Source organism: Callithrix jacchus, chromosome 13, assembly GCF_049354715.1.
Source record: "Callithrix jacchus isolate 240 chromosome 13, calJac240_pri, whole genome shotgun sequence".
NCBI lineage: Eukaryota > Metazoa > Chordata > Mammalia > Primates > Cebidae > Callithrix > Callithrix jacchus.
Window position 1 is genome coordinate 4,854,549 of NC_133514.1, and position 13,303 is coordinate 4,867,851.

The 13,303-nt window shown below is 55.1% G+C and overlaps 1 protein-coding gene across 7 annotated transcripts in view; it reads left to right on the forward strand.

Moving 5' to 3' along the window:
• ARHGEF10 (Rho guanine nucleotide exchange factor 10) overlaps positions 1-11,131 on the forward strand; it is a 156,376-nt gene extending 145,245 nt beyond the window's left edge. For all 7 annotated transcript variants that reach the window (XM_078347017.1, XM_078347018.1, XM_035269816.3 and 4 more), the window contains one exon: positions 9,265-11,131. In XM_078347017.1, the coding sequence (XP_078203143.1) occupies positions 9,265-9,779 (515 nt within the window). In that variant the 3' untranslated portion in view covers positions 9,780-11,131. The remainder of the gene's footprint in view (positions 1-9,264) is intronic.
• The last annotated feature ends 2,172 nt before the right edge of the window (positions 11,132-13,303 follow it).

A 13,303-nucleotide genomic window follows, 5' to 3' on the forward strand; every position in this document is an offset into this window, starting at 1 on the left:
CTGTGTTCTCTGGATAGACAGCTAGGTGCTTCTTGGGAGGAGGTGTGCCCCCACTGTGTTCCTCTGGATGGACAGGTAGGTGCTTCCTGGGAGGAGGTGTGCCCCCACTGTGTTCCTCTGGATAGACAGCTAGGTGCTTCCTGGGAGGAGGTGTGCCCCCACTGTGTTCTCTGGATGGGTAGCTAGGTGCTTCCTGGGAGGAGGTGTGCCCCCACTGTGTTCCTCTGGATGGACAGCTAGGTGCTTCCTGGGAGGAGGTGTGCCCCCACTGTGTTCTCTGGATGGACAGCTAGGTGCTTCCTGGGAGGAGGTGTGCCCCCACTGTGTTCTCTGGATAGACAGCTAGGTGCTTCCTAGAAGGAGGTGTGCCCCCACTGTGTTCTCTGGATGGACAGCTAGGTGCTTCCTGGGAGGAGGTGTGCCCCCACTGTGTTCCTCTGGATGGACAGCTAGGTGCTTCCTGGGAGGAGGTGTGCCCCCACTGTGTTCTCTGGATGGGTAGCTAGGTGCTTCCTGGGAGGAGGTGTGCTCTCCCTGTGTTCTCTGGATGGACAGCTAGGTGCTTCCTGGGAGGAGGTGTGCCCCACTGTGTTCCTCTGGATGGACAGGTAGGTGCTTCCTGGGAGGAGGTGTGCTCTCCCTGTGTTCTCTGGATGGACAGCTAGGTGCTTCCTGGGAGGAGGTGTGCCCCCACTGTGTTCTCTGGATGGGTAGCTAGGTGCTTCCTGGGAGGAGGTGTGCTCCCACTGTGTTCCTCTGGATAGACAGCTAGGTGCCTCCTGGGAGGAGGTGTGCCCCCACTGTGTTCCTCTGGATAGACAGCTAGGTGCCTCCTGGGAGGAGGTGTGCCCCCACTGTGTTCTCTGGATAGACAGCTAGGTGCTTCTTGGGAGGAGGTGTGCTCTCCCTGTGTTCCTCTGGATGGACAGCTAGGTGCTTCCTGGGAGGAGGTGTGCCCCCACTGTGTTCTCTGGATGGACAGCTAGGTGCTTCCTGGGAGGAGGTGTGCCCCCACTGTGTTCTCTGGATGGACAGCTAGGTGCTTCCTAGAAGGAGGTGTGCCCCCACTGTGTTCTCTGGATGGACAGCTAGGTGCTTCCTGGGAGGAGGTGTGCCCCCACTGTGTTCCTCTGGATGGACAGCTAGGTGCTTCCTGGGAGGAGGTGTGCCCCCACTGTGTTCTCTGGATGGGTAGCTAGGTGCTTCCTGGGAGGAGGTGTGCCCCCACTGTGTTCTCTGGATGGACAGCTAGGTGCTTCCTGGGAGGAGGTGTGCTCTCCCTGTGTTCTCTGGATGGACAGCTAGGTGCTTCCTGGGAGGAGGTGTGCCCCCACTGTGTTCTCTGGATGGACAGCTAGGTGCTTCCTGGGAGGAGGTGTGCTCTCCCTGTGTTCTCTGGATGGACAGCTAGGTGCTTCCTGGGAGGAGGTGTGCCCCCACTGTGTTCCTCTGGATAGACAGCTAGGTGCTTCCTGGGAGGAGGTGTGCTCCCACTGTGTTCTCTGGATGGGTAGCTAGGTGCTTCCTGGGAGGAAGTGTGCCCCCACTGTGTTCTCTGGATGGACAGCTAGGTGCTTCCTGGGAGGAGGTGTGCCCCCACTGTGTTCTCTGGATGGACAGCTAGGTGCTTCCTGGGAGGAGGTGTGCCCCCACTGTGTTCTCTGGATGGACAGCTAGGTGCTTCCTGGGAGGAGGTGTGCCCCCACTGTGTTCTCTGGGTGGGTAGCTAGGTGCTTCCTGGGAGGAGGTGTGCTCTCCCTGCATTCCTCTGGATGGGTAACCAGGTGCTTCCTGGGAGGAGGTGTGCCCCCACTGTGTTCCTCTGGATGGGTAGCTAGGTGCTTCCTGGGAGGAGGTGTGCTCTCCCTGCATTCCTCTGGATGGGTAGCCAGGTGCTTCCTGGGAGGAGGTGTGCCCCCACTGTGTTCTCTGGATGGACAGCTAGGTGCTTCCTGTGAGGAGGTGTGCCCCCACTGTGTTCTCTGGATGGACAGCTAGGTTCTTCCTGGGAGGAGGTGTGCCCCCACTGTGTTCTCTGGATGGGTAGCTAGGTGCTTCCTGGGAGGAGGTGTGCCCCCACTGTGTTCTCTGGATGGGTAGCTAGGTGCTTCCTCGGAGGAGGTGTGCCCCCACTGTGTTCTCTGGATGGGTAGCTAGGTGCCTCCTGGGAGGAGGTGTGCCCCCACTGTGTTCTCTGGATGGGTAGCTAGGTGCTTCCTGGGAGGAGGTGTGCCCCCACTGTGTTCTCTGGATGGGTAGCTAGGTGCTTCCTGGGAGGAGGTGTGCCCCCACTGTGTTCTCTGGATGGACAGCTAGGTGCTTCCTGGGAGGAGGTGTGCCCCCACTGTGTTCTCTGGATGGGTAGCTAGGTGCTTCCTGGGAGGAGGTGTGCCCCCACTGTGTTCTCTGGATGGGTAGCTAGGTGCTTCCTGGGAGGAGGTGTGCCCCCACTGTGTTCTCTGGATGGGTAGCTAGGTGCTTCCTCGGAGGAGGTGTGCCCCCACTGTGTTCTCTGGATGGGTAGCTAGGTGCCTCCTGGGAGGAGGTGTGCCCCCACTGTGTTCTCTGGATGGGTAGCTAGGTGCTTCCTGGGAGGAGGTGTGCCCCCACTGTGTTCTCTGGATGGGTAGCTAGGTGCTTCCTGGGAGGAGGTGTGCCCCCACTGTGTTCTCTGGATGGACAGCTAGGTGCTTCCTGGGAGGAGGTGTGCCCCCACTGTGTTCTCTGGATGGGTAGCTAGGTGCTTCCTGGGAGGAGGTGTGCCCCCACTGTGTTCTCTGGATGGACAGCTAGGTGCTTCCTGGGAGGAGGTGTGCCCCCACTGTGTTCCTCTGGATAGACAGCTAGGTGCTTCCTGGGAGGAGGTGTGCCCCCACTGTGTTCTCTGGATAGACAGCTAGGTGCTTCCTGGGAGGAAGTGTGCCCCCACTGTGTTCTCTGGATAGACATCTAGGTGCTTCTTGGGAGGAGGTGTGCTCTCCCTGTGTTCCTCTGGATGGACAGCTAGGTGCTTCCTGGGAGGAGGTGTGCCCCCACTGTGTTCTCTGGATGGACAGCTAGGTGCTTCCTGGGAGGAGGTGTGCCCCCACTGTGTTCTCTGGATGGACAGCTAGGTGCTTCCTAGAAGGAGGTGTGCCCCCACTGTGTTCTCTGGATGGACAGCAAGGTGCTTCCTGGGAGGAGGTGTGCCCCCACTGTGTTCCTCTGCATGGGCAGCTAGGTGCTTCCTGGGAGGAGGTGTGCCCCCACTGTGTTCTCTGGATGGGTAGCTAGGTGCTTCCTGGGAGGAGGTGTGCTCTCCCTGTGTTCTCTGGATGGACAGCTAGGTGCTTCCTGGGAGGAGGTGTGCCCCCACTGTGTTCTCTGGATGGACAGCTAGGTGCTTCCTGGGAGGAGGTGTGCTCTCCCTGTGTTCTCTGGATGGACAGCTAGGTGCTTCCTGGGAGGAGGTGTGCCCCCACTGTGTTCCTCTGGATAGACAGCTAGGTGCTTCCTGGGAGGAGGTGTGCTCCCACTGTGTTCTCTGGATGGGTAGCTAGGTGCTTCCTGGGAGGAAGTGTGCCCCCACTGTGTTCCTCTGGATGGGTAGGCAGATGCTTCCTGGGAGGAGGTGTGCCCCCACTGTGTTCTCTGGATAGACAGCTAGGTGCTTCCTGGGAGGAGGTGTGCCCCCACTGTGTTCTCTGGATAGACAGCTAGGTGCTTCCTGGGAGGAGGTGTGCCCCCACTGTGTTCTCTGGATAGACAGCTAGGTGCTTCCTGGGAGGAGGTGTGCCCCCACTGTGTTCTCTGGATAGACAGCTAGGTGCTTCCTGGGAGGAGGTGTGCCCCCACTGTGTTCTCTGGATGGACAGCTAGGTGCTTCCTGGGAGGAGGTGTGCCCCCACTGTGTTCCTCTGGATGGACAGCTAGGTGCTTCCTGGGAGGAGGTGTGCCCCCACTGTGTTCCTCTGGATGGACAGCTAGGTGCTTCCTGGGAGGAGGTGTGCCCTCACTGTGTTCTCTGGATAGACAGCTAGGTGCTTCTTGGGAGGAGGTGTGCCCCCACTGTGTTCCTCTGGATGGACAGGTAGGTGCTTCCTGGGAGGAGGTGTGCCCCCACTGTGTTCCTCTGGATAGACAGCTAGGTGCCTCCTGGGAGGAGGTGTGCCCCCACTGTGTTCCTCTGGATAGACAGCTAGGTGCCTCCTGGGAGGAGGTGTGCCCCCACTGTGTTCTCTGGATAGACATCTAGGTGCTTCTTGGGAGGAGGTGTGCTCTCCCTGTGTTCCTCTGGATGGACAGCTAGGTGCTTCCTGGGAGGAGGTGTGCCCCCACTGTGTTCTCTGGATGGACAGCTAGGTGCTTCCTGGGAGGAGGTGTGCCCCCACTGTGTTCTCTGGATGGACAGCTAGGTGCTTCCTAGAAGGAGGTGTGCCCCCACTGTGTTCTCTGGATGGACAGCTAGGTGCTTCCTGGGAGGAGGTGTGCCCCCACTGTGTTCCTCTGGATGGGCAGCTAGGTGCTTCCTGGGAGGAGGTGTGCCCCCACTGTGTTCCTCTGGATGGGCAGCTAGGTGCTTCCTGGGAGGAGGTGTGCCCCCACTGTGTTCTCTGGATGGGTAGCTAGGTGCTTCCTGGGAGGAGGTGTGCTCTCCCTGTGTTCTCTGGATGGACAGCTAGGTGCTTCCTGGGAGGAGGTGTGCCCCCACTGTGTTCCTCTGGATAGACAGCTAGGTGCTTCCTGGGAGGAGGTGTGCTCCCACTGTGTTCTCTGGATGGGTAGCTAGGTGCTTCCTGGGAGGAAGTGTGCCCCCACTGTGTTCCTCTGGATGGGTAGGCAGATGCTTCCTGGGAGGAGGTGTGCCCCCACTGTGTTCTCTGGATAGACAGCTAGGTGCTTCCTGGGAGGAGGTGTGCCCCCACTGTGTTCTCTGGATAGACAGCTAGGTGCTTCCTGGGAGGAGGTGTGCCCCCACTGTGTTCTCTGGATAGACAGCTAGGTGCTTCCTGGGAGGAGGTGTGCCCCCACTGTGTTCTCTGGATAGACAGCTAGGTGCTTCCTGGGAGGAGGTGTGCCCCCACTGTGTTCTCTGGATGGACAGCTAGGTGCTTCCTGGGAGGAGGTGTGCCCCCACTGTGTTCCTCTGGATGGACAGCTAGGTGCTTCCTGGGAGGAGGTGTGCCCCCACTGTGTTCCTCTGGATGGACAGCTAGGTGCTTCCTGGGAGGAGGTGTGCCCTCACTGTGTTCTCTGGATAGACAGCTAGGTGCTTCTTGGGAGGAGGTGTGCCCCCACTGTGTTCCTCTGGATGGACAGGTAGGTGCTTCCTGGGAGGAGGTGTGCCCCCACTGTGTTCCTCTGGATAGACAGCTAGGTGCCTCCTGGGAGGAGGTGTGCCCCCACTGTGTTCCTCTGGATAGACAGCTAGGTGCCTCCTGGGAGGAGGTGTGCCCCCACTGTGTTCTCTGGATAGACATCTAGGTGCTTCTTGGGAGGAGGTGTGCTCTCCCTGTGTTCCTCTGGATGGACAGCTAGGTGCTTCCTGGGAGGAGGTGTGCCCCCACTGTGTTCTCTGGATGGACAGCTAGGTGCTTCCTGGGAGGAGGTGTGCCCCCACTGTGTTCTCTGGATGGACAGCTAGGTGCTTCCTAGAAGGAGGTGTGCCCCCACTGTGTTCTCTGGATGGACAGCTAGGTGCTTCCTGGGAGGAGGTGTGCCCCCACTGTGTTCCTCTGGATGGGCAGCTAGGTGCTTCCTGGGAGGAGGTGTGCCCCCACTGTGTTCCTCTGGATGGGCAGCTAGGTGCTTCCTGGGAGGAGGTGTGCCCCCACTGTGTTCTCTGGATGGGTAGCTAGGTGCTTCCTGGGAGGAGGTGTGCTCTCCCTGTGTTCTCTGGATGGACAGCTAGGTGCTTCCTGGGAGGAGGTGTGCCCCCACTGTGTTCTCTGGATGGACAGCTAGGTGCTTCCTGGGAGGAGGTGTGCTCTCCCTGTGTTCTCTGGATGGACAGCTAGGTGCTTCCTGGGAGGAGGTGTGCCCCCACTGTGTTCCTCTGGATAGACAGCTAGGTGCTTCCTGGGAGGAGGTGTGCTCCCACTGTGTTCTCTGGATGGGTAGCTAGGTGCTTCCTGGGAGGAAGTGTGCCCCCACTGTGTTCCTCTGGATGGGTAGGCAGGTGCTTCCTGGGAGGAGGTGTGCCCCCACTGTGTTCTCTGGATGGGTAGCTAGGTGCTTCCTGGGAGGAGGTGTGCCCCCACTGTGTTCTCTGGATAGACAGCTAGGTGCTTCCTGGGAGGAGCTGTGCCCCCACTGTGTTCTCTGGATAGACAGCTAGGTGCTTCCTGGGAGGAGGTGTGCCCCCACTGTGTTCTCTGGATGGACAGCTAGGGGCTTCCTGGGAGGAGGTGTGCCCCCACTGTGTTCTCTGGATGGGTAGCTAGGTACTTCCTGGGAGGAGGTGTGCTCTCCCTGTGTTCCTCTGGATGGACAGCTAGGTGCTTCCTGGGAGGAGGTGTGCCCCCACTGTGTTCTCTGGATGGATAGCTAGGTGCTTCCTGGGAGGAGCTGTGCCCCCACTGTGTTCTCTGGATGGGTAGCTAGGTGCTTCCTGGGAGGAGGTGTGCCCCCACTGTGTTCTCTGGATGGACAGCTAGGTGCTTCCTGGGAGGAGGTGTGCCCCCACTCTGTTCCTCTGGATGGACAGCTAGGTGCCTCCTGGGAGGAGGTGTGCCCCCACTGTGTTTCTCTGGATGGACAGCTAGGTGCCTCCTGGGAGGAGGTGTGCCCCCACTGTGTTCCTCTGGATGGACAGCTAGGTGCTTCCTGGGAGGAGGTGTGCCCCCACTGTGTTCTCTGGATGGGTAGCTAGGTGCTTCCTGGGAGGAGGTGTGCCCCCACTGTGTTCTCTGGATGGGTAGCTAGGTGCTTCCTGGGAGGAGGTGTGCCCCCACTGTGTTCCTCTGGATGGACAGCTAGGTGCTTCCTGGGAGGAGGTGTGCCCCCACTGTGTTCTCTGGATGGACAGCTAGGTGCTTCCTAGAAGGAGGTGTGCCCCCACTGTGTTCTCTGGATGGACAGCTAGGTGCTTCCTGGGAGGAGGTGTGCCCCCACTGTGTTCTCTGGATGGGTAGCTAGGTGCTTCCTGGGAGGAGGTGTGCCCCCACTGTGTTCTCTGGATGGACAGCTAGGTGCTTCCTGGGAGGAGGTGTGCCCCCACTGTGTTCCTCTGGATAGACAGCTAGGTGCCTCCTGGGAGGAGGTGTGCCCCCACTGTGTTCTCTGGATAGACAGCTAGGTGCTTCCTGGGAGGAGGTGTGCCCCCACTGTGTTCCTCTAAATAGACAGCTAGGTGCCTCCTGGGAGGAGGTGTGCCCCCACTGTGTTCCTCTGGATAGACAGCTAGGTGCCTCCTGGGAGGAGGTGTGCCCCCACTGTGTTCCTCTGGATGGGTAGCTAGGTGCTTCCTGGGAGGAGGTGTGCCCCCACTGTGTTCCTCTGGATAGACAGCTAGGTGCTTCCTGGGAGGAGGTGTGCCCCCACTGTGTTCTCTGGATAGACAGCTAGGTGCTTCTTGGGAGGAGGTGTGCTCTCCCTGTGTTCCTCTGGATGGACAGCTAGGTGCTTCCTGGGAGGAGGTGTGCCCCCACTGTGTTCTCTGGATAGACAGCTAGGTGCTTCTTGGGAGGAGGTGTGCTCTCCCTGTGTTCCTCTGGATGGACAGCTAGGTGCTTCCTGGGAGGAGGTGTGCCCCCACTGTGTTCTCTGGATAGACAGCTAGGTGCTTCTTGGGAGGAGGTGTGCTCTCCCTGTGTTCCTCTGGATGGACAGCTAGGTGCTTCCTGGGAGGAGGTGTGCCCCCACTGTGTTCTCTGGATAGACAGCTAGGTGCCTCTTGGGAGGAGGTGTGCTCTCCCTGTGTTCCTCTGGATGGACAGGTAGGTGCTTCTTGGGAGGAGGTGTGCTCTCCCTGTGTTCCTCTGGATGGACAGCTAGGTGCTTCCTGGGTGGAGGCGCTCTTTCACTGTGTTTCTCTGGATGGGTAGCTAGGTGCTTCCTAGAAGGAGGTGCACCCTCACTGTTTCTCTAGATGGATAGCTAGGTGATTCTGAAATGAGGCATGCTCTCACCGTATTTCTCTCCATGGGTAGCTAGGTGCTTCCTGAAAGGAGGTGCACCCTCACTGTGTTCCTTTGGATGGGTAGCTAGGTGCTTCCTGAAAGGAGGTGCACCCTCACTGTGTTCCTTTGGATGGGTAGCTAGGTGCTTCCTGTTTTTTGCATTACACAGCAAGCCTCTGAATATTTGCATGGCTGGCTCTGCTGACACAGGCACAAGTTCCTCCTGGGGGGCATGCCCAGGGGCAGAATCGCTGGTGTGCAGGGAACACAAGTATGCGCTTCACCAGGTGGTGAATGTCCCCGTCCTTGCACCGTCCCCCCAGCTCCTGCCCCTTGCAGACTTCATTTTGCCACTCTGCTCTTTGGCATGCCTTGGCCAGAGTAGGATGATGGTGAGGGCTGGCGCCTGTTTCATCCTGAAAGCACTTGGGGAAAGGACACATGCCCCTGTCCATATGTTATATTGCCTGTGAAGCACCCAGGAGACACGCCAGGCCCACCCGATGCTTAGAGAATCCGTGTGGAGGCTGCGGGGCTCTGTGTGGCATTAAAAAGACCTACAGGTATTTCTGATACGATGATGACTTCAAAATGTGAATCATATCACCTGGAAACTGAAAGTCCTAATTTTAATCAAACTATAGAGTGAAGTTGTTCTGAACCCCAGAACTTTTTGTAATGAAAAATGGCAGCTGGTCGTTGAGTCATGTCCTTCCAAAACCAGCACATCTCAGGCTTTAATATTTTCAATCAATACTTAGGACAATTCGGTATATTTCCACACAGTGAGAAGGTATCTTACACAGAATGGAAAAATGACTATTTGATTACTTTGGAAAGTGCAAGCATTAGAACTGAGATACTGCTGAGGAGAACACAAGTTTATATTTTATTTTGTTTCTATTTAGAAAATAATTGTTATAGCATTCCAGTTTTATGCAAAAAAGAAAAAAAATAATTTTTAAAGGCTTCTTCACAATAACTAGAAGCCCAGAATATAATCTGGATATTTTCATTGTCACCTATTATTCCAGTACGAAGTTTACTCACAGGTTTTGTTATCTGGGCAGGGAGAGATGTGCTGGTGTTAAGTCACAGTTTTCATTTCCTTCTCTGTCACTTTGCCTGCTTTAAAAGACAGCTGTTGAACGGTTTCCCTTTTCAGGAAGAGGCATGGTCTCCTACCACGCACACAATGGTCCTGTCAGATTCATTGTCCTGGCCACGGCTCTGCACGAGAAAGGCAAGGACAAATCCAGGGACAGCCTGGCTCCTGGCTCTGAGCCCCAGGACGAAGACCCGAAGGACGCACTTCCGAATGAGGGAGCTGGTTCATCCCTGAGCCAGGGCGACCCTGACGCAGCCATCTGGTTAGGAGATTCACTGGGATCGATGGCTCAGAAAAGCGACGTGTCCTCCTCCTCTGGGTCCCTGAGCTTGTCTCACGGCTCCAGCTCTCTAGAGCACAGATCAGAGGACGGCACCATCTATGACCTCCTGAAGGATCCTGTCTCACTGAAAAGCAAAGCACGACGGGCCAAGAAAGCCAAGGCCAGCTCGGCGCTGGTGGTCTGTGGAGGGCAGGGCCACCGCCGGGTGCACAGGAAGGCCCGGCAGCCTCACCAGGAGGAGCTGGCGCCGTCCGTCATGGTCTGGCAGATCCCCCTGCTGAATATATAAGCAGGACGGCTGCCTCCTGCTGCCAGAATTTGCAATCAAGGGTGACTTCTCAGCTAATCCTGCGGCATGAGTGATTAAGCTGTGTCTACACTGGTTGGGAATAAATTAAAAACAGTATTCGGGGGAGAATGTGCAATATCGTAATGGTGGAGTTCCCGCCAATTCCTTCCCTTCTGTACAGCAGAAGTAAACATAAGCACTTCCAAAGGCAGAAGATTGATGCAATTTTCAATAATTGAGTGCAGTTCTGGGAAAACAGCACATTCTTCTTGACTGCTGTAGTCCGTATATAAATACTAAACGTTAGACTTCATCCGTCAGACCTGTTGTATCATATTACTTAGAGAATTTGCAGACTAAGAATTTATGAGAAAATATGTATTCAATAGTGTAGCCATTTATTAACAATTCTTAAAAATAATTTTACCGGATTCAGATTCACGACTTTTATTTATATTCTATATTTTTGAATTTTAGAAAAAAATTTGTTAACAGTTTTAAATGCCAGGTAACACCTACCAATCCAGCTAGCATGATTTGCTTTCAGAAATAAACTGGGTTTTCCAAAGTGGTCTAATGTGTGTACTGTATATTTTAACAAAGTAATATTTTTATATTGCATTTTCTATTAAAAAATTAACAGTTAATGTTTCAATCAATATATTATCTGTAGCATTTCACAAATAATGTTTGCTTCAAACCAAAATGCTCAACACCCGTCAACATTTGGACTTAAGCATCAACGCCAAATTATTCCTCCATTCTCACATCAATGGACCCGGCATACACATGAGAAACGTCTGTGCTTCAGTGTTAGAGGAAATAGGCAGAGAAGTCTTGTTTAGTTCCTCCATGCAGCTCCTTGGTCCTACTGACCCGGAATGCTGTGCCCACTTTTGAACATACGCTCCAAATGACTCCTGGTGCTAAGGCCGTGCCGGCTGCTGTCACTGGCAGAGGGACCCAGGCCAAGAAGTGTGACCTCGGACCAGCCTGTCTGTCGCGCAGACGCCTCCTCTGCACGCATAGGTTTCTAGTCTGCAGCTGCAGAGCCACCCCTGCGTGACAAGGTGCATAATTAGTGCACACCATCATGTCAAGGTGCATACTTAGTGAGTGTGAGCATATCAGTGTTTTACTCACTGAACAGATAACAAGGAAAAAAACCCCTAACGCAGGCAGTCACCAGAAATAAATTTCTCAGCACTTTACAGATGACTAAAAATGTTACTTTTATGACAAATATTTTCTAGGTTGAATCTATCTCCCCATGTGAAAGTGATTTCTTCCCAAGCCTTCTCAAACTGTTAGCTGCTGTCTGGCTCCATAAATAAAGTATTTTTATTTTAAAATGCAGTCTGACGAGTCGCACTTTTTCTGTGTAAGTTAAGAAAGAACAGTCACACTCGTGGGGGTTGAGGGCTTGGCCTGTCTGTTCCTGGCTGTATCACTGCCTGCCACTTTGGGGAGAACTTGTCTGAACCCCAGCAACATGCCCGAGAACAGAGCTCTGAATTGGAAGTAGGCACTGGGACTCTTTCAAGAAACTCGTGTACTTGTTTTTCGTTTGTTTGTTTTAAGAGACAAAGCCTCCCTCTGTCCCAGGCTGCAGGGCAGTGGTGCAATCATGGCTCACCATAAGCCCCTGGCTCCCACAATCACTGCAGTCTCCACCTCCCAGGTGCAAGCAGTTCTCCTGCCTCAGTCTCCTGAGCCGCTGGAACTACAGATGCACGCCACCACATCTGTACATCTGCACACTGCAGACGCTTCACCTTTTTTTGTCTTTTAACATTTTTGGAGAGATGGCGGTCTCACTGTATTGCCCAGCCTCATCTCAAAATCCTGATCTCAAGCAGCCTCCTGTCTCAGCCTCCCAAAGTGCTGGGAGTACAGGTGTGAGCCACCATGCCCAGCATTTACTCGTCCATTCCATGTTGAATTCTGTCATAAGTAGAACGAGTTTCCTGTAGAATGTTCTTGTTATGGGTGTAAGATCAGGGCTGACATCTTACATGGACAGATGAAATTGATGGGTAAAGTTAACTCGCTGGGACAGACACCTTTTCACACTATTGACAGAACATGGACAGAGTGGGATCTGTGTAACCAACTCCTTACCTCCTACTGCCCTCCTAGAGAATAGAGAATCCAGAGATCCTGAGGCAGATGCAGAAGGGCTCTGGGGGAGGAAGAGGTCTGACAGCGTGGGCCACCAGAGAACTCCCGCTATGCCGAGACACGGGTTCTGTTTTCACAGCCTCACAGTTAAGGAGGAAAACAAGCATATCACCAACTAATAAAGCCCCCCATACAGGGAAGTGCATTTGCTGAGCAGCAAGCTTCTCTCGGGCACCTGACGAGTGTCGGAAGTGAGGCTAAGCTCTGTCTTAGGCCCTGGGGATGGGACGAGAGAGAAAAAGCATCCCTGTGGGGTTGCCACTGTCCATTTATTCCCTGTCTCCTCTGCAGAGCCCTGGGCTCTTCCTGGACGGCTATTAACCCAGTGACAGCAGGACACATGGGAGCCCAGGTGCAAATGGCTGGATCTGCACCAGCTTTCTGGGCCCCACCTGCTGGGCAGACCCTCAGTAACTTAATCAACAGGGAGCCTGACTGGCCCCACAGTCTTGCCTCCTGAGGGGTCCCCTATCCTGCCCTGGGTTGGTATTTCATCACAGCAGCCTGAACAGAGACAGGAAGGCACCAACAGACCTTGGTCAGCAATGAACAAAAACCAGTAGGCTGTGGTCCAGGTCCCACATGGAGGTCAGCTCACAGACTGGGAGCTCGTTGACTGAAGGGAGGTCAGGTTCACCTGAGGAAGGACCCTAACCGCAGGACTGGTAGACCTGGCATCTGTGGCCAATATTCCCCAAAGGGACCTGCATCCACGTGCTGGGAACGTTGCAGTGGTAACGGGAAAGCGCCGACCTTGGAAACTGTCCAGGCTGAGTCATCACCAAGCAGACGAGTAGAGCAGCACCTCGGGCCATAGAGGAGTCTTATGAAAGCCATGTGGTGTGTGGGGTTAGACCTACGTCCATCTCACCAGGGTCTGTGGGGCTCCAGGCGTTTGATCGGGACGGACAGAGCTGGCAGCTGGCAGAAACCATCACTGGTTCCTTAACCTGTGACGCCAGAGCCACTGAATTAGGAACCCTCAATTGGAAGGTTCTGAACCCCACTCCCCATTCCTCCCAAACTAGTAAATCCATCCTGCCTTCCTGGAGGAACTGCAGAGATCATAGCCACCATCAGAGGCTTGAAGGATGACAAAATAGTGCTCACAAGTTCCCACGCAATTCATGGAATTCAGCACTGCAGACACCAGGCTGTCGTGGAAGGTGGCGGTGGGGTCCTGCAGTGTGACCAGGTAGCCTCTCCTGTCACAGCTGCTGTGACAAGTAGTGTCTTTACCTGAACAGATCAGCACAGCTGCTGACTCGGCAAGCACACTCTTCTCCACACCCGATCCACAGACAGAAGACGGTTTGCCCTGACTTGATGAGGACTGAGACAGT